A 27,570-nucleotide genomic window follows, 5' to 3' on the forward strand; every position below is an offset into this window, starting at 1 on the left:
TCCACAATTTCGGATCTGGAGCCCATTGAGACGCCTGTTGTAAATATTTGGCTATAGAAATTAAATTGAATTGAATAGAAAACACTGTACAAGTACACACCATAGTACACACCATAGTACCATTTACCATTTTTAACAGCTGCTGTTTGTATTTTCAGCTTTTGGTTTTCTTTGTTTTTTTCCTATTTTGCTTTGATTCCTCAGTTTAGTTTCAATTCCGTTGTACAATTCAGACTTTACATTTTTATTTTTAACCATCTGATTAGTTTATTCCCTTCAATCCAGATTTGACCCTATAGAGGAGATAAACTGATTTATTATCATCGCTGGAGTTTACTGATGGGGAAGCTGGGAGGAAATAAATGGAAGAGAACGGGGGCGAATGCAAAGAAATATTCCACATCTGTCATGTTTTTATATGAATGTTTTTATGCATGTGCATGCCAGCATGTAGTTAAGTCTCAGGGGAGATGCAGAGAAACTGGTGGATTCCAGCCCAGTAGCAGAAAGGCTTAAAAGACCACAGCAGCCCCCCCCCCCAAAGACACACACACAGGGTGGCAGCCGTAATGCAACCCTCAAAGCAGGAAAACCACCCAGATACCGGGCAACACATTCCCAGCGTTGGCAGTGACCAGCTCGTATATAAGCAGGTTTCCATAATATAAAATGACATTGGGTTCAATAAGACGGCAAATACTAAAATATCTGTTCTGTAAACCAACAAGTTTAATGTTGCAGGACAATGTCAACACATTTAAAAATGATTTAAAAGAAATCAACATAACGGATTGGTTGTACAGATGAAAACCCACATTTCTATGTATTTATGCACATTGTCTTATGAACAAAACAACTTGAGGGAGGGGCACACAAGGGGGGGGGGGGGGGTGTTCAGCAGAGGAATAATGAGAGGGGACAGACGGACGTCAGACCTCGATCAGCAGAGGACGGCGCCACACCAGAGCCGATTCACGCCATGGAAACAAAAGTCATTTACTTCACAGTGAACGGGACGCCAGAGCAGGCGGAGTTCCCTGTCGACTGTCCAGATCAGGATGTCAAAGGTCAGAGCTTCTCGTTCAACCGTCTATCCATTTTATTTTCATTTGAGAAATTCCTTTTGAATGAAGTTTGTTATTAAAGGCCTGCATGCATTTAAAACACTTTTGTTTGTTGAACAAGCTTACTCTTGATTGGTGGCAGTGGTTGCCATAGAAACGTTGACTTAGACAGACGGATGTCATCCTCGCTCTGTCCAGTTTACTACATACATTCAATGGTGTGGTTCCACCAGAAATGCATTAGAGTCCTTTTTTATTTAGTAGCCGTCCACCGCTGTGCACCACTTCATTATATAGATTTCTATGTAAATGATGAAAAAAACCTGTGGAACTTTAGTCGTTCAAACTTTTTTGGCAGATCTTTTTCGATCCGCAGCAGAGGCAGGACCCCATGACATCCTGAAACTCTACAGCCCCAAAGGCAGCATCATCAATATCTCCACCCGTCTGGAGCCCAACAGCCCCAGCAGCTGCTACAGGCTGGAGGTTGTGGCCACAGACTGCAGCCACCAGCCACCAGGTCCCCTTCCCTTCTGGCCTTTAGCATTGCAGTGTTTGAGGACAGCAGACTGTTGACCGTCTCTCTTCTTTCATTCTTTCAGGGGCCGAGCTTGCTGGGGGGCTTGACCTTTCATCGATAGAAAAAAGGTCGTCAACTCGCCTTCAAGCGGCCACTTTCTATCAAAAGTCTATGCAAACCGCACGCACACCAGAGTTTCAGTTCGCTGCACCTGGAACGCACGTGATCGTGCATCGCCATGCATGTTTTGAAGTCGGGTCACGGGCCCTCGTACAAATCGGGCATTCATTGATTGCGACCTGAAAGTTCAACCGGTTGAACTTTTTCATGCTGAATCGCAGCACTGTGACCGATCAGGGACTGGGATTGGATAGTGACGTGTGTGTAGCATCCTTTTCAAAACCACAGAAACAAAGCATGATCACGGAGAAGACATTAATAACTGCGGTTTGTTTCGGGCCGGATTAATTTGACACCAACACAGACATTTATAGGAACAGACCTGTGAAAACAAAAAGCCTGGAGCAAGATTTGCAGGATTTAACCCTGGTTCTCTGAAACATAAGCAAACTATCTCACCAGACCACCCTTCTTGCCTGGAGCCAGAAGAGGTGGGCTTCCTTACCCTGGCCTTACACATCATCCAGTCGGGCTCTGGTGTAGCTACTGCAGATGACCCACGTTGGCTACGGTTGGCTGCAGTCCTGCTCCAGCTCTGTTCTTTTTGGTGTTATATCCTTATAAAGAGGATGTGCAGTGTCACATAGGATGGGGTGGTTCTGGACTTCTGTGATCAGCCTCGCATCGTCCATGCTGTTAAATGACCAACATGATGCTCTATCAGACCCTTAGTGTCAGTGGAACCACGGTGGAAAATGAACTGGATGCACGTTACACCCACTCGCGTGATTTCTGGTTTAGGCTGTTTCATTTTCCCCAACTTCACAAAAAGGGGTTTGGATCACTCGGGCATCCGACCTAAATTACTAGACTATACGCCGTGTGAGTGCCTTACACACTTTTTAAGGCTCACTTTAAGACTCCGGCGGCCACACCGCAGCTGGACTGGATGCAGTTTGAGCCCAGGGTTAAACTCAGGAGGAGAAGGTCACTTTCCATCTACTAGTCAGGACTGGCATAATGGGAAAGAAGCTTCTGGTGACAGAGCATTGGGGTCTGTCCCACAATGAGATACCTCACTCATGCTTTAGGGATCCAGGGTTAATTCCTTAATCTAACATTTTCTCCAGGTACTCCAGCTTCCTCCCACAGCCCAAAAACATGCTTCATTGGTTACTCTAGACTAAGTGTCCTTAGGTGTGTGGGAGTAATAGTGTGGACCTGCAACAGATTGGCGACCCGTCCAGAGTGTACCCTGCCTTTGCCCAACAGTTGCTGGGACAGGCTCGGGCACCTCTGTGAGTTAAGAAGATAGATAGATAGATAGATAGATGTGCACATTTACTCCAAAAACATTTATATCAGGGAAATAAACAGTAATTTTAGAAACTTTGAGCAACTCAAAAAAGACTCGAGGTCAGTGAACACATCCCTGTCTTGTGTAATTCCAGACTGCAATGCTTGGAGAGGAACATTCTGATCTATGACGACAAAACCCCTTCAGTGGTGTTTGAAATGAAGAAACAGGTGGACTCTTTTCGGGAGAAGCTGGAGGTACATCAGCAAGCTGGAGGTTTTATTATATCTGAGTTTTTAGCTTTCTGAGGAGAATAACTTCTGGTTAAGGATGCTGGAGTCAAAGTTTGAGTTTCTCTGAAAGGCGTACTATTGAACTGATTTCAACTTCCTTGAATTCCTAATATGATGAGAAGCTCATAGGACATCCCTGCCTAAAACCAGAACAGAGGATTTTGAAGTTTTTGATTCTAACTTTTCATTTTGTCAGTTTGTGTTTATTTTCTACAAAAAATTACCTTTAGGACCAGCTGCAAACTTGGGGATTTTGATCTATTTTCTCCTTCCTGCTTAAGCTTCATTGGGAAGCTACATGGAAAATAATGTTGGTTTTAGAATCTGTAGATTTTATCAGCATTTGTTTGGCTAGGTCGCAAACGCGGTGCCCCCCTGTTCCATGCACATTTTTTTAGAATAGACAAAGTTTGATACAGGAGTTATTGGCTCAAGCTGAAAGAAAACAAAATGAGATACATATGTAGGAATGTGGACGTGGCTATCAAAAAAAACTTAATTGCCAATAAAATCCAAGAGTTTACTTTTGCCGATTCTTCTAAATTGCACAAACATGTTTGTCGTCCCCAGACGACCAGATCAGAACATAAAACCAACAGAAAAGAAAAGCTGACCTTTTTTAATTTGATCACTTTAAATGTACAGAGACTGATGCATGGTTACAGAATATGTCTACCTAGACTTACAGTGAATGTTTCACAACATCTTTAAATAAGTGATGCACAGTGATGTGTGGTAGAACAAGCACATTTAATGATTCCTTTTTCCTTCTGTCAAGAACGTTGAGCATTTGAGCTGGCTGGGGCTGTTCAAAGATCTTTCTGAGGGAACTCACAAACCCTCTCCGTTCTACCACAAGAGAACTCTCCAGAAAACTAGGGAGGAATGTGAGCGAGTACGGGAGAAGTTTCTACAGATGAGGTTTGGCGTCACGCTAACGTCACTGCCCACATTTCTGAGTGCTGCCTGTCTGTAGTCCTGCTGTCTTTGGTTCGTCTGCAGCTCTCTGGAAGTATCAGAAGAAGTGCGGAACTACTTGAAGACCCCCACATTTGATAACTGGTAAATTTTCACCAAAAATCTGGTAGCAAAGTTTTAGTGCTGATTGCAGACTCGAGGCCTGAAGGCTTTTAAGGTTTGAGTGTTTATCATGGGAAAAAACTTGTTGCACTTGATTTAGTTACCAGTCTGCTAAATGGGCAAAGTGGTGGGTGCGATCCTTTATGCATTTCTGATCAATGAATACACATTAAGGGGGTTTCTAGCACAAAAAACTGGGCTTGGTTAACTAACTTGGTTACAGTTACATAAGAAACTTTTTGCAGAAGTTTTGAAATGGTACTCTTAAAAAAGCAGTTTTAGTGGGCCCTACTTTTTAATTTCTATCTAAAAAACACTAGTCCTACTCAGCTTCAGCTGGTTTTAGCCATACTTTGATTCAAAACATTTGTATGATTTCTTTCCAGCAGTAATGATAATATAAGCAGAAAATAAATAGAATAGACTTCAGTGTGACTGCCAGCAGCAGTTAAACTGAATGGTCCAACAGCAGCAGTGTACAAGAAAATAGTGAGGGAAACAATAACAATGAGAAACAGCATACGGCAATAAAAAAAACAAGAGACACCAGAATAAAAACAGGGAAAGTGTAGAGTGCTGTCTGTTAGTGTGGTGGCGTGTGACCTGATTGACCGTAGCGGCGTCCGGAGGGTCAAACAGGTGGTGGGCAGAGTGGGTTAGGATTGTCAAGCACTGATTTAGTTCTTTATTGGTAGTGGTCTCGCAGGACAAACGATGGGTCTGGACTGTGTTGATGACCTTCTGCACAGCCACACGGGTGGGGGTGCTCGCCACGGAGCGGTGGTAAGGCCTGTTCACACCGGGACGAATTTCGCCGCCGATTTTCGGCGACGTTTAACCCCTCGTGACTAAACAAAGGGCACCAATGAGAGTGTGCACACAGACGCGAAAAAACGCCACACGTCAAAGCGTCAAAAAAAAAAAAAACGCCTCGGGTACGTTTTTTTTTTTGACGCCTCGCGTCGAAATCTTTTCGACCAATGAGAATGGCGCTTTTGCACACGTGTCTGGAGCTTCTGAAGTTACAGTAAAACACAACTCGGGGGCGCTCAAACACAAAACTGCCTTGCTGAGCACACATACCAGCGAAGAAGTTAGACGCCAAGTAGCGTCTACACTGCCGCGAAGAAATTATGACGGACATTCTAAAATATCCCCGAAATATTCATGTTTTCTTTGTATGATTCTAACAAGCGCGTAAATACTTGCCCTCTTCTTCTGAGTGAAAAGCGACTTTAAGAAGCGTAAAGTTGCGCAGCGCCACCTTGTGTACAGAAGTATTTCTGTTTACATTAAGCGCCATCTAATGTCAGGGAATGAAATTGCATGTTCGCTCGGCTCATCGTCAGCCAAAATCGCCTGGGTGTGAACACAAAAAACGTGGCGAAAAACGCTGGCGAATAACGCCTGGCGAATATTCGTCCCGGTCTGTACGGGCCTGTAGACGTTCATAAGCAGCCTCTGGTCCACATCACACCTCCTCAGGAATCTAAAATGTTAAAATAATGCTTCATATGTTATGATTTATGATGCAAGAGTCTCTCATTTTTTCAGTATGCAGAACATTTTGAATCAGGATTTGCTTCTCTGCTCCCTTTGGAGATGGCCACAGCGAACCATCTGACTGCTTTTCATCCCGTTTTCATCCTCTTATGTCATATATAACATTTAGATCCTGCCTCTGGTCATGGCTGAAGCTGTTTCCTAAGTGCTGAGACTGAGGGGGTGGCTGAGCTAACAACAGCTTTAAAGGCCTTTTCATTTGATCAGAACCTTCATTTGAATATGAATGGGTCTACACAAAGCTGCTACTTTCAATTAGGGCATCAAAGGAAGCACAGCTTTGAAGCACACAGGGAGTGTGTGCTCACTGATTCTCTGTTGTCTTTTTCATTGTGCGTCGACTAAAACAGAGGTGTGATCAAGGTGGACAAACTTTAAAATGTATGTTAACCGGAGAACAGGGTGAGAGACCAGCAGCACACGACAGACGTGACGGCAAACACTTTCTAGACAAACTACTTACCAGCAAGTGACTAAAGGACCTTAATCAAAGTTAACTTCATTGTCGGTTCTTCATGTTTTCAACATACAGTGAATCCAAATTCAGTTTCTGGCTCTCATGTATAGACAACAAAATACAGACAATTTACAACATTAACAGATCCGCTCACACTGCAGAACAGTTTGGTTCTGCACCGTCACGGACAAGGAGAGACTGCAGAGAGTCGTAGAGACAGCTCAGAAGACCATCGGGGGCCCTCTCCCCACCCTGACGGACATATACTCCGCGCGCTGCATCACTAGGGCTCAGAACATCATCAAGGACAGTTCACACCACGGCTCAGACCTGTTCCACCTGCTGCCCTCTGGGAGGCGCTACAGAGGCATCAGAAGCAGAACAAACAGACTCAAAAACAGCTTCTTTCCAAAGGCAATACCCATCCTCAGTTCTAAAATGCACTGATAAAATCTGCAATAGCACATCCATATGTACATGTTTATATATATATATAGACTTATCCATACTTCTGTCCACTTAAGTATCTACCCAACGTCAACACTCTACCTCATCGCTACCTCTTGCACATCTGACATGGTCGCAAAGACATTTTGGACATTCCTGATTACAGTTTATATTTGTACACTTGTGCTTGTTGTACAGACTGATTTATTTAATTTTATATTTCGTTATTTTCGCAGTGAGATGGTGATGCTTCAATTTCATTTTACAATGGACAATGACAATCAAAGAAAATATAATCTAATCTAACTAATAAAGTACGAATCCAAGAATTTACAGTAAATATATGTGGGGTCCAAAGTGGCATGTAGTGCAGGGATTGTGGTTCAGGGGGGAGATTTGACTGACCACTGTTCATGGGGGGAGATGGGTGGGGGGTAGGTGTGTTAAGAAAAAGGCTATTAGCCACTACCTAGAGCAGTGTTTTTCAACCTTTTTTGAGCCACGGCACACTTTAACCTTGACAAAAATCCCGCGGCACACCCCCCCCCTCGCAATCTCACGTGCATTTTGTGATAATTGTGGCCAAAAAAGCAGGAAGTTGCGGCTGTTTTTTCTAAGAGATGAAATAAAAGTTAAATTAGAAAATTTAGAAACTGTTTGTTTGTCCGTTGAGGTTTCTAGACATTTCACGCGCACTCATTGTGCGCTGGGACACTGGCCCTTTAAGCCAATGCATCATGGGAGATGTAGTGTGAAAACTGCCGAAAAAGGGCAGAAAGACTCGCGTCTGTGAGCTTCATTGTTTTGTTCACGGTCTGACACGGTCTGACACCGGACTCTGTGGAAAGCTACACCGCTAAAGACGAGCTTTAGCTGGTATTTTTGTTGGAACTGAGAGACTTTATGAGCAGAATTAAGAACAAGGAAGTGAAGACTTTAACCACTTCTGATTGGTCAGACTGCTTACATGTGATTAAGCCTTCAACAATGATTGGCGGAGACAGGTAAAGGGGCGGGACTTTCCCGCAAACCGCTATAGCTGCAGGTAAATACCGTCATTCTTATCAAAATGTTTTTAATAGAATCAAATAAACACAAAGAAAAAGTAATTTTAAGATCTTTTATATTCCTCACTACTCAGTGTTTTATCAGGGCCTGTTTGGATGAACAAAGAGCTGATTTCCTGGAGATGGAAAATGTTTTTAGATCAGTGAATGATTAATGAGGGTAATTTCCCACGGCACACTTGACCATCTCCCACGGCACACTAGTGTGCCGCGGCACACTGGTTGAAAAACACTGACCTAGAGCATCAGCAATCACAGATAAAGAGAAAACTGTTTTGCCAAATACCGCAGCTCTGTGAGCTACCTGGTTATTAACAGGAAACACTCGTCCTATTTCTGCCCTGTGGGGGCAGTGACACCCCCAGGTTCCTCCCATTACAGACAGAAAGCAACATTCAAGCAACGCAGTTGAGTTGGAAATGCAAAACATATTTTGAAAAGCAAAGAAAAATCTTTGAAAAAGCAAACAATTGCCTGTTTCCATGAATTTCCCTGAATGCATTCATATTTTCATTCACTACTTAAAAAGTTTTGTTTTTAAAACGAAACGTTATGTTTTAATTTAGGAAATTTGCATTTCAAGGCTGCGACTTTTGTTCTCATTGTTGTGGCACAGATATTACTTCATAGTTTTCTGTACCCGCTGTAAATAGACGTAAGGTCAAGTGACGACGTAGAAGAACGGTTGTCAAAAAATGTGACGGTCACTTGCAGACAAATGTAATAAGTAGTGTTTTATGTGTCCACAGGCAGTGGGAGGATGCTGAGATCATGGTCCTGCTGCAAGTCATGTATACAGACTTGGATTTTGTAGCAAGCTTTAATATTGAGCCTGAAACCCTGCAACAGTTCCTGTTTGAGGTCTACAGAAGATACAACAACATTCCTTTTCATAACTTCAAACACTGCTTCTGTGTGACCCAGATGGTGAGTCTTTGAGATTTAGTCATTTAGTAGTTCCTGTTTAATAACCACATTCTGTATAAATGTTTATGTTTGTTCCCCATCCTATGGGATCTGCCCCCCCTCCCCCCCCCCCCCCACATGTGGACTTTTAATGTTTGAGTTTCGTGGCCGTCATTGGCAGAAGTTTTGCTTTAAAAATGAGCCTTTGGAACAAATGGAACAGCAGTTGTTTGTTCAGGAGGATCTGACTGGATGGACTTCATGCTCTATTATCCTACAGTTGACGCTGTCAAATCAAATCAAATCAAACTTTATTTATAAAAAAAGTGCTTCTCATAACTCAACTTGAAGCACTTTGACATCAACACCAAAAAAACCCGCTAAATATTACAATAAAAACCCAACCCACCCCTTCACCCTTCCCATTCCCCTCCGTTAACACATATGACCCCCCACAAAAAAAAATACTTATAGAGGAACTTCTAAAAGAAATCTAAGGCTTGACTCTGCCGTGAGGAAACAGGTTGCCCGCGTGCCACAGTCTATCCCAAGATTCATTTTATTGCATTTTCAATAAACCCCCTAAAGTATGTTAATTTTATTATAAAAAACTATTTATTTATTAAAAAGCAGCAGTTTGTGTGTGGAGCGGTCTGGATTTGTAAGATGTCTAAGCCCCTTTCCTGCCCCCCTCCCTGCTTACATCCTCATCCGCCGCTGCGCGTCGGTCCTCCACCGTCATTAGAGCAGGAAGTTGGCGTGATAGTGGCGCCCTAACACGATTCAGTTACTGAACGTGGAAATGGCCTATTATAGTTTATAGAACCTTTAGATTTTTTGTCTCTTCTGGGAGCATTCCCTCAAGATTGCAGTATGGTTTACCTCCTACATGGCCCAGGGGTAAACCGCCACTGGGGGTCACTGTGGGGCGAAGACGAAGTACACCCAGGATGGGTCACTAGTCCATCACAGGGCACAGAAAACATTCATTTTTGTATATTTTGTGTGAATGATTTCATTATATTGAACTTATTTTGGAAATGTTTTCAAATAGATGTATGGTTTGATCTGGCTGACTGACCTCAGGAGCAAAATGGACAGCATCAACCTTCTGATTATGCTGACCTCTGCAGTCTGCCATGACCTTGACCACACAGGTTACAACAATGCATATCAGGTAAAGCAACAAAAAAAAAAGACATGTTTTTGTGTAATTCCTTGTTTGTATGCGTACTTGGACTGGGCACAAATCATGCAGTAACTGATTACTGAATTGAACTTTTGACTTCAACCAGGTTCACTGGTATTGTGACTTGAGGTCATTCAATTTCAAACGGAAAGTTTAAAATTAGAATTTTCCAATGAAATACATTTAAATACTTTATCAAATATTGCAGTAAATAAAGTGATTCATATAAGATTAATAAGAAACTGTATGTTATTTGTTCTGACCCTTTTCTGTCTTCTACCACCTGTAATCATGTTGTGTAACACTTCATTCCTTAAAAATAGAAGACAGACACTAGTAAAATGTTATGGCATTTAGAGACATTTATATTATATATATTATATAACAAATTTGTATTATATATTTGTTAACTCAACTCAGTTTATTTTTATGGTGCCTAAAATGTTTCGAACAAGGCATCATAGATAAAAAGCTTGAAACATTTAAAATAACAAATAATAGGTTAAAACAATTAAAAGGAAAAAAAATTATAAATTAGTGTCATAAAAACACAAAAACGCAAGATAAACCTAAAAACAGACAATCGCATCAGCAGGGCAGAGTCTCATGCAGGCTATAAAACCAGGTTTGGAGAAGTTTTTAACAAACGGACAGTGAGGAGGCCGGCTGAACGCTCAGCGGTAAAACCATCCAGAATGAGAACGCTCATTCACTTCTGAACTTCCTGTTGGACCATGGTGCCTCCAGCAAAAGCTGATCAGCTAAGAAGTGAATATCTCAATATTTCAATAACTGTTTCTTATTATGTGAGTGATTGATAAACATAGTTAATGGCGTATACTTGCATAGCGCTCTTCCTCAAAGGCCCAAAGTACTTTACAGTCACACATTCACACACTGATGGCGCCTCCACTACCGAACACCGGCACCAAGCTATAAGTGCCACAAGTGTCTTGCCCAAGGACACGTCAAGGGGAATCGAACCTGCGATATTCCGATTGGGAATCAACCCCCACGCCGTTGCGCCACAGCCACATTGCAAATATTTTGAGGGTTTTGCAGCCTCCGAATCTATAGTGTGGGCTAGTTCTTGCCACAAAGTATGAAAAAAGTACCTGTAAATCCTGCCTCTGTGTGATTATCCTACTTATACCTTATATACTACTTATACCCTACTTTTGTGGAGCTCGGCACAATAAATGAAGCTGATCTCTTAACCTAATCTGTGTCTTCCAATGAGGCAAAAACTTTGGATGGTAGCTCCTCCCACAACAGAAGGAGCAACTGGTTTATGAACAAACTTTGGGATATAAACATGTTCCTTTTGCCAGAGAAGCGTCCGCCTTCAACCCTCTGGAAGATGGACACAGTTATTATATTAAGTCATAAACCGTTTACATTGTCTACCACATTTCTGCCTCGGAACACGGCCAAGTCAACAGTCTGCCAAAAATCAACTTCATGTTCTTTCTTTGACCATAAAATCTTTACTTTTGTCTTTGGACCCATTTTCTCTTGGGAGGTCCTTCTGTGCTTCATATTAGCTTTGACATCAAAAATGTTTGAACATTTTAGTGCAGTACTGTTCTCCTACGAGGCCGACTCATTACCATGACTGCCATCAGATCTGGGATTAACTCTGGTGATGCTGTGACCCTGAAAGGACACAGAGTATCAGCCTGTAGAACAAGCCTATTGTACTTGGTTTTATTTCATGAGAGCAAGGCTTTTAGGGTAATGTATTTTTCATGATTGGTAACCTTTATGGAGTCCTTTTTTAAACTGCTCTTCCAGATAAATGCACGGACCGACCTAGCGCTGCGCTATAATGACATCTCTCCTCTGGAGAATCATCACTGTGCTGTGGCTTTTGAAATTCTAGAAAGGGTGAGAAGACAACTCTTTGTTTTCTGTAGCATCCGTCATCTGTTACCATTTTTGTTACTGTTCTAAACCAAACTGAATTTTGTTCACTGTTTTCTATTTTGCAGAGAGAGAGCAACATCTTTAGAAATCTCTCCCCTGACCAGTACAAACGGATAAGGGAGGGCATGATCAAGTGAGACATGCATAACATATCAGTGTTTACACCAGATCAACAACAACATTTATTTTATGGTCTTTGAATTGCAGATGCATCCTGGCGACTGACATGACGAGACACAACGAAATACTCAACAAGTTTAAGTCCACCCTTCCATCTTTTGACTTTACCAACAAGGAGCACAAAGATCTGGTAAAACAAATCCAGTGATGGGCAGCAGAGTAAAGGGACTGTGTTGGGAGATGTTAAGGGATATGTAGATTACTACTTTGTAAGGCAAACCTCTGCTAAGAAAGTCGTTTTTTTTAAATCACATTTTTAAAACTAAAGTGAAAATGTTAATAACAACCAGGGACAAAAAAACCTTACCGGTCCCACCACTGGTTAGACTCATGGATGACCTCATCCATGGCACTCAGACCATTTTGCCAGAACACTCAGGAGAATGACACCGATCCCAGATGTCACTGCTGTCCTTTGATATGACATCACTTTCCGTGATGTCACCGTAGACGCTTGCAAAACCGTCAGAGGAAGTCTGGAGGAGGATGGCGCCTTGGCCAGTAGAAGCCAGTAGAAGCCGTCTCAAACATTTTTTTGTCTCCGTTTTTAAAATGCCCGGCTCTACTCTGAGGATGGAAATACTGTTAAATATACATGCCCTACAATATTTAATGATCATCCTCCTCAGTTTCAAATCTTCGTCTGTGTCCTGATTGAGCAGCTCATGATGATCCTGATCAAAGTGAGCGACATCTCCAATGAAGCTCGACCCATGGAGGTGGCTGAGCCATGGTTAGACTGTCTCCTGCAGGAGTTCTTTAATCAGGTGACATGGCGTTTTATTCTTCAGATTAAAGACGTATGTGTAGACGTTGGGTATAGGCTGTGTTGTGCTGCGATGATTGGATCTTGTTTGCTCCATTAGTGTCCCTTAGGGATGTGCTAGTGTCACCTGTGTCTTCAGCTGGTGGATTCAGTATTTTTTTTTTTTTTTTTTAAATTCTCTTTATTGAGTTTTTTACATATTTTACTAATAAACAACACCAACAGCTTACAAGAACAGTTTGTGGAAAGAAAAAAATAAATAAATAAAAAATAAATAAATAAATAAATAGATAAAATAAAAATAAAACAAATTTAACTGTTTTTTACAAAGTCCTTAATAAAGGTGGACCAAACATTGAAAAATTTCTCTTCCCGTCCTTGCAGGGTGTACCTAATTTTTTCTAAATTTAGAAAACATAAAATGTCTCTAATCCACTGGATGTGTGTGGGAGGCTGCGTTTGCTTCCAATTTAAAAGTATTATTCGGCGTGCAAGTGAGCATGTGAACTGAATTAACCTACACTCAGATTTCTTTTTAAAAGTTTGGGGGTCGGTGATTCCATGAATACCGATGAGGGGGTCCAACTTGACTGTCTGGTTTAAAAGTTTTGACAGTGTCAAAGAAACATCAGACCAAAAGTTTGACAGCTTAGAGCAACCCCAAAACATGTGTGACAAAGATGCTGGAGCCTGTCTACAGCGTATACACAGAGGGTCAACGTCAGGGAATATCTTACTCAGCCTGAGCCTGGTCCAGTGGAGCCTGTGTATTATCTTAAACTGAATCAAACCATGCCTGGCACAGATTGAGGTTGTGTGTGTGGAGCCTAAAGCTAGATCCCATTGCTCTTCTGAAATATTTATTCCGAGCTCTTCCTGCCAGGCCTCCCTCAAGTGCTGCAAAGTGCTGTGGCCATTGAGGTGGCTCAGTTTGTTGTACAAATGTGATATTCCGCCTCTAATCTCAGGGTCTTTCAAAAAGAATGAATCAGTAACAGATTCCTCTGGGAGTTGTGGGTAATTTGGAGAGTTGTGTCTAACAAAGTCTCTTACTTTAAAAAAGTGAGTGTTAGGCAAGTTATATTTGTCTTTCAACAGTTCAAATGATGGAAACAAACCATCAATATAGAGATCTTTGAAAACACGTAGTCCACGATCATACCAGTCAGCAAAATTATCATTTTTCATTGATGGAGAAAACAAATGGTTTTTAACAATAGGGCCTGATAATGGATTTGCCTGCAGGCCAAAATGACGCACAATCTGTTTCCATATTCTGACTGTGTGGGATACAACCAAATCCTTAATGTATTTTAGTGATATTGTAGTTATGTCTGCAAAAACAAATGCCTTAGGGGAAGAAGGGGTGCAATGGTTCTGTTCTATCTCCATCCAGTTTGGAGATTTCTCTGTGATCCAAAGTGAAATATTTTTAAGGTTACAAGCCCAGTAATAAAGCTGAAAATTTGGTAAGCCCATCCCTCCTGAGGATTTTGGTCTTTGTAGAAACTCCCGTCTAATCCTAGCGACTTTCTTATTCCATATGAATTCCAGTATTGTCTTGTCTAATTTTTTGAAGAAAGATTTGCTTAGGTGGAGAGGGATAGATTGAAACAAAAACAAAAATTTGGGCAGCACTGTCATTTTAATCACCCCCACACTAGGGTTGTGCCGATGGACGATATCATCGTCCATCGTGATGGGTGACTGACATCCCGATGGAGAGACCACCATCGTGATGCCACGCCCCCGCCACGTTGCGCGTCGACATCATAAGCCGCGGTTACATGTACAAAATATCTTGATGGGATCAATGGTCGGATTAGAATCCAACCGTGTACATGGGCCCAGAAAAATGTTTTCAGAATATAAAAACGTTCACTAAGGTCATAATTTCGGTCGGAATAAATCATTCGCACACGCGCAGTATTGGCACATGCACAGTTTGAAAACCGGAAGGGGATACAACTTCCGCCGAGCGGCTTTTTTTCCAAACTTTATTGAATGTAACAATTCAATACAAAACGATAACAGCGCCGAGCGGCTATATATATTGACATGTCAGCTCGGTAAAATACGAGATGATCTTCTAAACGTGCTTTTAATAATGTTACGGTTATTATGAAACACCTGTTCGCTCATCATTTGAATTTTAATCCGTGTGGTCAGTGCTTTTTCTGAACGAAGCCAGGATTAGCAGTATGCTAACACGGGCTAACAACATTAGCTTTGGGTGGCGCTGCATCCTGTGAATAACATCAGCCTTTATTTAGTCGGGACACGACTGGAAACACAAATCCACGTGATTGATTGAATGTTTTCTAAGGACTGAGCGACATTTCTGCTTTGAAGCTCAAACCTCTGTCTGCTGACGATCCGAGCTGTGCTCAGACACACGTTTAGACCCGGTTCTGAGTTCGGTAGCTCGTACCCCTAGAGCTGCGGGACGGATCGCAGTCTTAAATCTCCCACACATACCGCTCATGTACCCCCCCCCCCCCTTCCCATCAAACATAAAGCTGTGTAAATCCGCCCTCCGCCGGTCCACTTCGCTAGTTAAGTGCGGGAGCGGACTACTTCTTTTCTATCTTGCTTGTTACTTTTTCTGTTAAAGTCACTTCCCTCAGTTTATACTGGATCATCGCGGATTAGTCATTAGTTGGGAAATAAAATGAAAAAAGCAAAATAACGAATAGCAGTTATATAAGAACGAAAAATGTAAAAATACCCCCCCCCCCCCCCCCCCCCCCCGACGATGTCATCGTCCATCCCGATGGTTGACAGCAAACATCGTCAACGGCCAAATTAGGGGACATCGCCCAACCCTACCCCACACGACCGGCAAGAGAGAGTGGAAGAAAAGACCATCTCTCAAGGTCAATGATGGTTTGTTCAACTAGTTTGGCGAAATTTTGGCTGTAAAGTTCTTTTACCGATGATGTAACTGTAACTCCCAAGTATTTAAATTGGTATGAAATCTTGAGGGGACGTCCAGATATGTTGACACGGGTGTCATTAATTGGAAAAATTATACTTTTATTTATATTTATCTTATAACTAGATACGGATCCAAAGAATTCTAGTTTTTTCATTATGCTTGGAATAGAAATGCTAGGATTTGAGACGTATAACAGCAGATTGTCCGCATAAAGTGAAACTTTATGTTCGCATTTAGCTCTTAAAATGCCTGTATAGTCCTCCAAAGTGCGTAAAGAGATTGCAAGTGGCTCAATTGCAATAGCAAAAAGTAAAGGGGATAATGGGCAGCCCTGTCTTGTGGACCTGGCAAGTGGAAAGTACTCTGAACTATAGCCATTTGTTTGAATAGAGGCGACTGGAAAGGCATATAATAATTTGACCCAGGAGATGAAACTGTTTCCAAAACCAAATTTTGCAAGGGTGAAGAAGAGGTAAGACCACTCCACCCTATCAAAGGCCTTCTCCGCATCCAATGAGATGAGTAATTCAGGTGTGGGCTTTTCACCTCTTGTAAAGATGATGTTAAAGAGACGACGAAGATTATGAGATAGCTGTCTATTTTTAATGAAACCATTTTGATCGGCATGGATAATTGTAGGTAGAACTGATTCCAATCTGTTACTTAAAATTTTTGCCAGAATTTTAGTATCAACATTTAAAAGGCTTATAGGTCTGTATGAGGACACAGATCTAGGATCCTTGTCTTTTTTATGGATCACAGATATTGTTGCCTGATAAAAAGTTTGGGGGAGCCTACCAAGGCAGAGAGATTCATTATATACTTGCAACAACACCGGGGCCAGCCTATCAATAAAAGATTTATAAAATTCAACAGTATAGCCATCAGGTCCTGGAGCTTTTGAGCTCTGAAGGTCTTTAATGGCCTGTTTTACTTCCTCCAATGTAACTGAGCTCTCTAACTCTGTTTTATTCTTTTGACTAATTAAAGGAATAGAAAGATCTTCAAAAAATTGTTTACAAGGTTAGCATCTTCAACCTCAGATGAGTACAGATCTTTGTAAAACATTTTAAATTCTGTATTAATTGCTTGTTGGTCAGAGGCTTTAGTGCCCGATTTTGTTATTATTTCCTCAATTTGATTTCTTTCTGCCATTACTTTAATATGATGAGCTAAAAGTCTACTTGGTTTTTCCCCATGTTCATAAAAATGTTGTTTTGTCTGTTTTATTAATTTCACTGCCTCATTTGTAGAGAGTAGATTAAACTTGGTCTGCAATGCTGTACGTTCCGCTAGGATTTGAGGATTTGGATTACAGGAGTATTGTTGATCTAGTTTCAAAATCTGCTGGGCAAGTGACTGCTTTTCTAATTTTTCTTTTTTACTCTTAAAAACACTGTGCGAGATAATTTGGCCGCGCATATAGGCTTTCATTGCTTCCCACAGACATTGTTTAGAGATGTCAGGGGAGTCGTTTGTTTCGAAATAAAATGCTAATTGAGAGTCAATGAATTCTTTGAAGGATTCATTCGTTAAAAAACTGTTGTTCATTTTCCATGTTCTTGGGCTTGGAAATTTTGGGAACCCGAGAAGTAATGTTACTGGACCGTGGTCTGACAGTACGATAGCTTCATATTGTACTCTTTTAATTATGGGTTTTAATTTGGAATCTACCAGAAACATATCAATTCTTGAATAGGAATTATGACGCTGAGAGAAAAATGAGTATTCACGTTTAGAGGGGTTGTGATCTCTCCATGGGTCAACCAGATTGGCCGAATTTAAGAAATGTCTAATCAATTTGGCAGATTTGGTAAGTGTTTGTTGGCTATTGGAAGACCTATCGAGCAAAGGATCTAAAACACAATTGAAATCTCCACCAAGAAGCAGGCTGTGAGTATGTATATTGGGAATAGATGAAATTATTTTCTGAAAAAATTGTTCATCATCGTGGTTGGGTGCATATATGTTTGCTAAAATAACTGGTGTGCCACAAAGTTTTCCTTTAACAATAATAAATCTTCCCTGTGGGTCAGAGATCGAGTCATTACAAATGAATGGAATATTTTTCCTGATTAAAATAGCCACGCCCCTTGATTTTAAATTAAATTTTGAGTGAAATAAGTGGCCCACCCAGGATTTGCGAAGGACAGTTTGACTACAAATTTTAAGGTGTGTTTCTTGCAAAAACATCACATCTGCTCCCATTGTGTTAACGTGAGACAGTATCTTATTACGCTTTACTGTACCATTTAGACCTTTACAATTCCAGGACATGATTCTTATCAAAGTTTCATTATCCGACATTATGAGTATTTAGAAAAAAGTCAGATGCAAAAGGTTCAAATGCACATAAGAAACAAAAAGAAGAGAAAAATAAATAAATAAAATAAAAAAGGAAAAACAGACCGCCACAACCGGTCAGAGCAAAATTTTTGTGAACATGAGAATCAGAACAAGTAACAAAAACAACCCCTACCCCCGCTTTACCACCCCCCAACTGAACGCCAGGGAAAATTAAGGAAACGAAGATTCCGGACCAGCCCCACATCTATAACCCCAATCTTCTCTAACGATCCGCAGCTCTTTATAATAACAATTATTTAAAACAAAATATGAGTTTAAGCAACAATAATAACAACAACAAAAGAAAAAAACCAAGACCAAGCAAAAGAGGGGATAATACCAAGAAAATATCAATTTTATGAATGTTGTGAATAAAACGAAATGTCAATCCCCTTAAATATTTACCTGCCACAATCTCAAAGGAAAAATCAAAAGTCCTACCCCCAGGGATATTCATATTTTTATGTAAAACCAGGAGGAAAATAGTAAAAAATAAATGAAAAGATAAAAGGAAGAGAAGGGGTATTGGGCGGGTGAGCCCAATTAACATTGTTGTGATCAGTAAAATGACTACCAAATGAAAATGTTACAGCTTTTCTCCGCCTTCAATTCAAGTTCCATATTATAATCACTGCAGTTTCTTTTCACTTTTTCCTCATTGACTTGTTTTGGGGAGCATGATATACTTGCACAGTTTAAACAAAAGGACAAGTCTTACCCCCAATAACAGTCATGTTAGATAAACATCAGAAGTCCCATCCAGACAGCCACCATCACGGTGCCTGTGCAGCTCCAGAGGAGGGGGCCGGCCCGTCATCAGCCAGCCCATTCAGGAACTGTGCAGCCTCTTCTGGCCGCTCGAATGCCCTGCTTCGGCCCCCATGCCAGACTTTGAGTGTAGAAGGATATAGCATTGCGTATTGCAGACCTCTCTCCCGAAGCCTGCGCTTCACAGCGGAAAACTCCTCACGTTTCTTGGAGACCGCAGCAGAAAAATCATCAAATATCATGATGGGGGCGTCGCCAAATTTTAACGTCTGCTTCTTTCCTGCTGCTTGCATGATCCGAACTTTGTCTTGAAAGTTGTGAAGTTTCACCAGAAATACCCGAGGTCTTTTTCCGGGGGTCCTCCCCCCAGCCGGCACTCGGAGACACCGATCCACTTTCACCGCTCCTCCTTTGAAGCTCACGTCCACCAACTTCGGGAGAAAGTTTCCCACAAAAAGAACCGGGTTAGATCCCTCGCTCCCTTCGGGAAGCCCCACGGCTCTGATGTTGCAATGTCGACTTCGGTTCTCCAAGTCATCAATTTTGGCGAGCGCCGTTTCGAGTTTAGATTTGAAACCTGCAAGCTGCGCATCATGGCCGCTGCAGATGTCCTCATGATCGGACACCCGCTGCTCCACTGAGCTTACCCGAGTTCCCAAACCAGCAATCTCCGACGTGCAAGTCTGTAGTGCCCGCAGCACCGGTTCAATCCTTTTATCAAAAGCCTCCTCCACAGCTTTTAGCATAGCTTTGTGCACTTCAGTGGATATTCTCTCCACCAATTTCTCCACATCCAGAATCCCTGCTGGGGGGACAGCTGTAGCTTGCTCGTTAGCCGCCGTTAGCTCTTCTCCACTCATTGCGGTTTCATTGCCAGGCTTATTTCCAGTTTTTTTCCGTCTTTGCAGCCAGGTCTGTGGTCTTATGTGGTCTAGGCATCTTCAGAGATACTTTGGGTCGTTTTTTGTCGTAGTTTTCTTCGTAAAATATACGAAACAGGATATTAAGCTGCGGGAGCCGTAGAAACACGTCCTACTCCGCCTTTAACGCTGCCGGACCCGGATTCAGTATTTTTTTTTTTTTTTTTTTTGTTTTCTTCCTTCATGAAGAATATCACATGACATGAACATATTCAGCACGCCACACAAGTCCACACATCTCCATGACTGGAAAGGAGCAGTAAGAATAACCACAATTTTACATATATATATATAATCCTAGAGGCTGTTACCACCTGCTACCACACAATAACTACTAATTACATATTCCTCAACTTTCTTCTTGATAAATATTTTTAAATAGAAAATTATTAGTACAACTTTTCAGAATTTCCTGTTGAGCATTCCAAACTTTTACCCCGACAAAAACTACATCATGACGGCCTTAAAGTAACTAGAAACTTCTAATTATTTCTCCTCCTGTGATTTTCCTCCTCGGAGGAAAAAAGACGTTTTTCTTTGCTCTCTGGCATCTTTCTGTCTCTAACTTTGAGCATTCCTCTCAAAGTTTTACTAAATCTTCAAATTTCAACAATCTTGACTTCATAAATAAAGCATTTGCATGTTCCCTATATCCAACTTTGTGAATTATTAAAATAACTTTTTCTGCTGTAAACAAAATGGCGTTAAATTGGTTTTATGTGTTTTACAGCACACTCCATCACGATATGTGAAATAAGGCAAAGTGATTGAACAATATAACATCTCATTTTACTTTGAACATGATATATGAGGCTTTCAAGACAAATTTTCATCCAAAATTAACCCTGAGAAATCTAAACTTAGACCCTTTTTGGACTGTGACCCCATCAATAGATTTGATTTTTGATTTTTGATTTTATTGATTTATTTCAAGCATTGTAGTCAAAGCAATAAAGAATTTACACATATTTATCAAACTCATTACAGAAATGATGAAATGCATAGATTAAAAAGACAGAAAACAAAACAAATATGTCACTTAAATCATATATGCTTAATTAAATACAGAGATAATTAACTGAGGTATAAGTAGAGTTTGATTTATTGCTTGAAAAGGAGCGGGAAGAAGCAAGCCTATATAATCCCACCCCTACTGAGTTCATTCATGTGATAGTTTTACAGTGTTTTAAATCCGGTTCTGATCAGATAGATTCTCTTCAAGTAACAAAATCCAGTGCCTAAAAATGATTGATGATCTTCAGAAAACATTCATTCATGATTTCAGTAAACAGTAACGGTACCAATATGTAATAATAATTGATTATCATTAGAACACATGATAACATCAAACTAGTAATTATTGCTACACATTGCAGATCAAGTAAAATAAAATCAATAGCTTATTGATTGTAATTTAAACATTTCAGTAGTCATTAGAATGTAAAAGTCATTAGTTTTGATTAAAGGATCTTTGATTATTTCACCACAGTCAAGTTCACACATGGATTTGGAATTATTCAAACACCTGTTGATCCTTGAATCCTCTTATCTTCATATCCTGAAATAATAGTTTCTTTATACATTTTCTTGAATATTTGAATATTTGAACATTTTTTGAGCTCATTACTTAACCCGTTCCAAAGTTTAGTGCCACACACCGACACACAGAAACTTTTCTTTGTGGTTCTTATCAATTTGATCTTGAAGTTCCTACATCCCCTCAGTCTGTAGCCTCCTTCATTTTCTAAGAACTGTTTTTGGACGTTGAATGGTAACGATTTCCAACTGGCTCTGTATAAAAGTTGCGCAGTGTAAAAATCAACAAGATCATGCAGTTTTAAAAGTCTTGATTGATGAAATAGATTGTTCGTATGATCAAGATATCCGGCTTTATGTACAACTCTGACGGCTCGTTTTTGAAGTAGAAAGAGAGAATGTAGTGAGCTCTTGTAATTATTCCCCCAAATTTCTATAAAGTAGGTGAAATATGGTAATATTAAAGAACAGTACAAGAAATATCTGCTGTTGTATCCTAATATATGTTTAGATTTATTTACGATTGAAATACTTTTTGAGACTTTAGTTTGTATGTGTCTGATGTGTGGCTTCCAACTTAGTTTGTCATCGATAAAAACCCCAAAGAATTTGATTTCTGTAACACGTTCGATTAATACATTATTTATTTCAATTGAGAGCTCTTTATTTGCATTGAAGTTTCCAAAAAACATCACTTTGGTTTTATCTAAGTTCAAAGATAATTTGTTGTAATCCATCCATAATTTTATTTTCTTTAACTCTGTGTTCACCACCTTGATAAGTTCCCTATGATTGTCTGTAGAATAGAATATGTTTGTTTCATCAGCAAATAATATGAGTTTCATAAGCTTTGAAACATTGAATATATCATTTATGTAAATATTGAATAGCAGCGGGCCCAGAATTGATCCTTGTGGGACACCACAACTTATCTCTTTGGTTTCTGATGTATATTCATCAATCTTGACAAATTGTTTTCTTCCCGTTAAATAGCTTTTGACCCAAGTTAACGCTAGTCCTCTTATCCCATACACTTCCAGTTTGTCAAGTAGGATGTCATGATTGACAGTCAAATGCTTTTTTTAAGTCAATGAAAACTCCAGCTGCATATTTCTTTTTGTCCAGAGCGTTTGTGATTTCCTCCACAGCATCAATGATAGCCAATGAGGTGGATCTATTTTCTCTAAAACCATATTGGTTTTCATTATAATGTTATGTTTTTAAATAAATAAAGCTAATTTATCATTGAATATTTTTTCTAAAATTTTTGAGAATTGTGGAAGAAGAGAAACAGGTCTATAGTTTGTAAATTGGTGTTTGTCTCCACTCTTATAGATGGGAATCACTTTGGCTATTTTCATTTGGTTTGGGAATCTCCCAGTTTGTAATGATAAGTTACATATGTATGTCAGAGGCTTAGATAAACTATAGATGACATTTTTCACCACCTTCATATCTATATCCTCACAATCTTTTGAGTTTTTACTCTTGAAATTATTTACAATTGATATCAGTTCATTTTCGTTCACATCAGAGAGAAAGATTGAGTGTGGGATCCTTTCGATGTTGGATTATTGTCTTTGCTAGTTTTGCATTTTGGAATTTCCGCTGCCAACTCTGGACCCACGTTTACAAAATAGTTATTGATACCGTTTGCTGCTTCATTGATGTCATAGCTTTGACCCTTCTCATCTGTAAAATAATCTGGATAAGTTCGCTTTTTTGTCCCATTATTAATGATGTTATTTAATATTTCCCAAACTCGCTTTACGTTGTATTTATTTTCATTCAGTAGATTATTGAAGTACACTTTTTTACTGTAACGTGTTATTTCAGTTAGTTTATTTTGATATGACTTATATCTTTGTTCAGTTTCTCTTGTCCTCTGTTTTAAGAATTTTTTATACAGGTTATTTTTCTTTTTACAAGCATTTTGTAGACCGGTGGTTAACCAAGGGCATTTGGCAAATTTGTTCTTGAATTTATAAATTGGACAGTTCTTATTGTAAAGTGAGCTAAATATTTCTAAAAAACATTCATAAGCAATATCGACATCTTTCTCTCTGTACACAGAGTACTACCAGAGTTCTAGATAGTTCTACCTCCTCCTGTCTTTTATGAGTAAAAAACACAAACTTAGTCTTTTGCTGATTCCATAAAAGCTTATTATTATTAAACCAGTTTTTAAGTTTAACCTTTTCAATTTTAAAAATTTCAATTTAAAAAATGATTTAATTCTTTGTTGTTAAATCAGCAAAAATATAAAGTTTCAAAACGTTTAAGACTTCACAAATGTTATTAATATATAAAAGAAAAAGAATAGGACCCAATATTGATTTCGTGTGGGATTCCACATTCAATATTCATGCATATCTACACATTGTACATATTGCTTCCTTTTATGCAAATAGCTGGTTAACCAGTTAAGGGACATTCCTCTGACCCCAAACAGATGGAACTTTGAAATTGGAAACATCAAAGGCCTTTTTGAAATCAATAAACACTCCAACTGTGTATTTCTTCTTATCAATTGCTGTTGAAATGCCTTCTGTTATTTTTGTCATTGCCAAGAGTCGTTGATCACTTTGACCAAAAAACCAAATTGACATCTTTTCTAATATTTTGGGAATTTGGGAAAGTGGTGATTCTGGTCATAGTTGTTGAAGGAATGTCTGTGTTATGAATGAGATAACTTTAGCAGTTCTTCCTGGAAAATACCTGCTATAAAGGAGAGATTAACGATTTAACATATAGTGGTCTCACAATACAATCAAAGGTCCTTTTTATAACTTTCATATCAATCAGCCATTTCCTCAGTATGATTTTTGCATTTGCTGACATTATGGTTTAGATTGTGAAGTTTGAAAAGAAAAAAGGAAAAGAAACCTGGAAGTAGGTCCACTGGTTAAAGATGTCATCAGCTATGTTCCTTTTTCAAAAATGACATTTTATTTAAATATTTCCACCCAAAAAAAATGAAAGTAGATCTAAGCTACATAAGGTTCAAAAATTTGATTTTGGATTGATGACACAGGATTGACAACAGGCCTTCATGTGGAGAGCAGCTACGTCGGCCATGTTTGAAAGTCACCGTTCCGTCTGCCATATTACCATAAACTTCAATGGTCTGATTGAGTTAACATTTTGATAATCAAGTTGTTTCCTTTCACACGTGTTTTTTGACTGCAGAGTGATGTGGAAAAGTTGGAGGGCCTCCCAGTGACCCCCTTCATGGACAGAGATAAAGTGACCAAGCCTTCATCTCAAATTGGCTTCATTAGGTTTGTCCTTCTGCCCCTTCTCATTGAGCTCACTAAACTCTTTCCCTGTCTGAAGGTAATATAACACTGGATGTTCACGCGTGACGTTTGGTTATTGGGAAGCTGATAAACGTCCTTCATTGCTTCTGCAGCATCACATCATTGAGCCAGTGCGGAAGGCCCTTGACTACTACACTGAGATGGAGAAGGCTCTGGAGAAGGAACAACAGGCCTGGGCTCAAAGTGAGAATGTAGCCAAGAGCAATGAGGAAGATGACGGGCAAGACAATCCCAACTCAAAGTGAAAAATTGGAGATTCTGGGATTTTTCCATTTTTAAGATTCAGATATAGGTCTAAAAATCCTTACCATGTCTCTTTAAACATGCTGCTGTGCAACCCTTTTAGAAAAAGCATAACTTATACTCTAATGTCCTTTTAAACTTTAGGCCATTTTCTTTTCTTTCAAAAATGTTAGAGAAGGTGAGTTATCTTTAGAAAGTCAAGATATTTTAGAGAAGTTACCGTCTGGTTGTGCGATGATTCAACTGTTGATCCACTGTTTTAATTCATCGCAATCTCACTGCTGCTTTCGACACAGTGGATCACAGTGGATCACAGTGTTTCATTAACCCTCGTGCTATCCTAGGCACTTTAACTTTGGGAGGTGGGTCATCTAGACCCACTAGACAGTGCTCTGAACCTTTTTTCTTCAATGATTTGTGATCTTCACTGGTGTCCATGGATTACATGAAATCTTTCCACCTTTATCCACCTTTGTCATGGTAGGGGGAACACGTCAATGTGAGTATCGGGTCATTTTGGCCCCATAGGATAGCACAAGGGTTAAACCCAACTGGAGCAGTCTGTTGGTGTGAAAGGCACACCCCTCAATCAGTTCAGATCCTATTCATGTGGCAGAAGTTTCTCTGGTCAGTTTTCTTCCTCAGAGGCTCCACTCAGACATGGTGTACCCCAGGGCTCAGGTCTAGGCCCGCTATTATTCTTGCATTAACTGCTGCCAGTGGGGTGCATTTTTAGGAAACGTAATGGGTCGTTTTGCTGCTACGCTGATGACATTCAGATCTACTTTCCCCCAAAACCTGGAGGAGGTGGGCGTCTCCACAATCTACAGAAGTCCTTGGCAGACATCAAATCTTTGATGCAGCTTCACTTCCTCTGTCTGAATGAAAACATGAAAGAGGTGTTTGTTTTTGGAAAGACTGACCTGCTGACAGGCTGCTGTAGGGCTGTTGGCCCCCTGGACCCTTCAGATGCTCCTTTCATTAGGAATCTTGGGGTAAACCTTGACAGACAGGTCAGTGCAGTAGTCCAGTCTAGTTTTTATCATTTGAGGCTAATAAGCAAAGTTAAGCCATGTCTTCCTCCTCATGCTCTGGAACAAGTGATTCACGCTTTGATCTTCTCCAGACTGGACTACTGGAAGTCTCCTTGCAGTGGCATTGACCGGTCTCTGCTCTGCCGTCTCCAGCTGGTTCAGAATTCAACCGCCTGTTAACGGGGACCAGACGGTGGGAGCACATAACTCCAATGTTACGTTCACTTCACTGCCTGCCTGTGTCTTTTAAGGCCCGTTCACACCGGGACGAATTTCGCCGGCGATTTTCGCCGACGTTTAACGCCTCGTGACTAAACAAAGGGCACCAACGAGAGTGTGCACACCGACGCGAAAAAACGGCAAGCGCCAAAGCGTCAAAAAAAAAAACGCCTCGTGTTCGTTTTTTTTTTCCGACGCGTCGCGTCGAAATCTTTTCGACCAATGAGAATGGCGCTTTTGCACACGTGTCTGGAGCTTCTGAAGTTACAGTAAAACACAACTTGGGGGCGCTCAAACACAAAACTGCCTTGCTGAGCACACATACCAGCGAAGAAGTTAGACGCCAAGTAGCGTCTACACTGCCGCGAAGAAATAATGATGGACATTCTTAAATATCCCCGAACCAAGTACCAGTTGGAGCTACTGGTGCTTGAAATATTCATGTTTTCTCTGTTTGATTCTGACTAGCGCGTAAATACTTGATCTCTTCTTCTGAGTGAAAAGCGACTTTAAGAATCGTAAAGTTGCACAGCGCCACCTTGTGTACAGGAGTATTTCTGTTTACATTAAGCGCCATCTAATGTCAGGGAAGGAAATTGCATGTTCGCTCGCCTCATCGGCAGCGAAAATCGCCTGGGTGTGAACACAAAAGACGTGGCGAAAAACGCTGGCGAAAAACGCCTGGCGAATATTCGTCCCGGTGTGTACGGGCCTTTAGAATCATTTTTAAGATTTTACTTCTGCTTTTGAAATGTTTGAATGGTCTGGCACCTCAGTATCTTCTGAGCTTTTACATGTTTACCGTCGAGTCCTAAGATCTGATCAAATACTTTTAATGGTTTCCAGGACTGGAGTTGTGACTCTGGGAGTCAGAGCCTTTTGAGTTGCAGCTCCTGAACACCTGAATGCTCTCCTGTCAAAACCGTCAGTAACTTTACGACAGTTGAAAAAACTCAGCTTTTTATTCTCCAGGGAGCGGATCTAGTGGCCCAGCTTGTTAATCTTATTGTTTTATTGTTGTTGTTTCTTTATTGTATCACATTGTTTAGTTATTTTATTTACATTTGATTTTATGTTCAGCACTTTGGTTGTCTCTATCGCCTCTACAAATAATAAATTGAATTGAACTGATTTAAAAATAGTTTTATACTACAATTCTTTACACACAAGAATATTAACAAATGAAGTCATTTTTGCGAGGCTGATTTCCCAATATTGTCACAGACAAATGTCTGTGTTCACTGGTTTAAAGAATTAGGGAACTGAGACCCAGAATGCCTTTAAGGTTGTGTGTGGGCGGGCACAATAGGAATGCCACGCTGTAATGATTGGCTCTTGAATGCCTGCATTGTAGTGATTGGTAGATTTCTC

At 40.3% G+C, this 27,570-nt stretch overlaps 1 protein-coding gene across 3 annotated transcripts; it reads left to right on the forward strand.

Annotated features, from left to right (window-relative positions):
* The first annotated feature begins 916 nt into the window (after positions 1–916).
* LOC101166781 (high affinity cGMP-specific 3',5'-cyclic phosphodiesterase 9A) lies at positions 917–27,327 on the forward strand. 3 transcript variants are annotated; one of them, XM_023951078.2, is made up of 14 exons: positions 917–1,067; positions 1,423–1,584; positions 1,667–1,712; positions 3,156–3,258; positions 4,073–4,215; positions 4,297–4,356; positions 8,658–8,835; positions 9,869–9,991; positions 11,798–11,890; positions 11,995–12,062; positions 12,137–12,239; positions 12,772–12,876; positions 24,573–24,719; positions 24,796–27,327. In XM_023951078.2, the coding sequence occupies exons 1-14, from the start codon at positions 980–982 to the stop codon at positions 24,946–24,948; spliced, it is 1,572 nt and encodes a 523-aa protein (XP_023806846.1). In that variant the 5' UTR covers positions 917–979; the 3' UTR covers positions 24,949–27,327. The 3 variants fall into 3 exon arrangements, with proteins under 3 accessions (XP_023806846.1, XP_023806847.1, XP_078795183.1); XM_023951079.2 differs by having other exon boundaries at positions 24,573–24,664; positions 24,796–25,045; XM_078939057.1 differs by lacking the exons at positions 3,156–3,258; positions 4,073–4,215; positions 4,297–4,356.
* Positions 27,328–27,570: the final 243 nt, after the last annotated feature.

The sequence above is a fragment of the Oryzias latipes genome, chromosome 21 (genome assembly GCF_053564925.1).
Source record: "Oryzias latipes strain Hd-rR chromosome 21, Olatipes_Hd-rR_3.1".
Classification (NCBI taxonomy): domain Eukaryota; kingdom Metazoa; phylum Chordata; class Actinopteri; order Beloniformes; family Adrianichthyidae; genus Oryzias; species Oryzias latipes.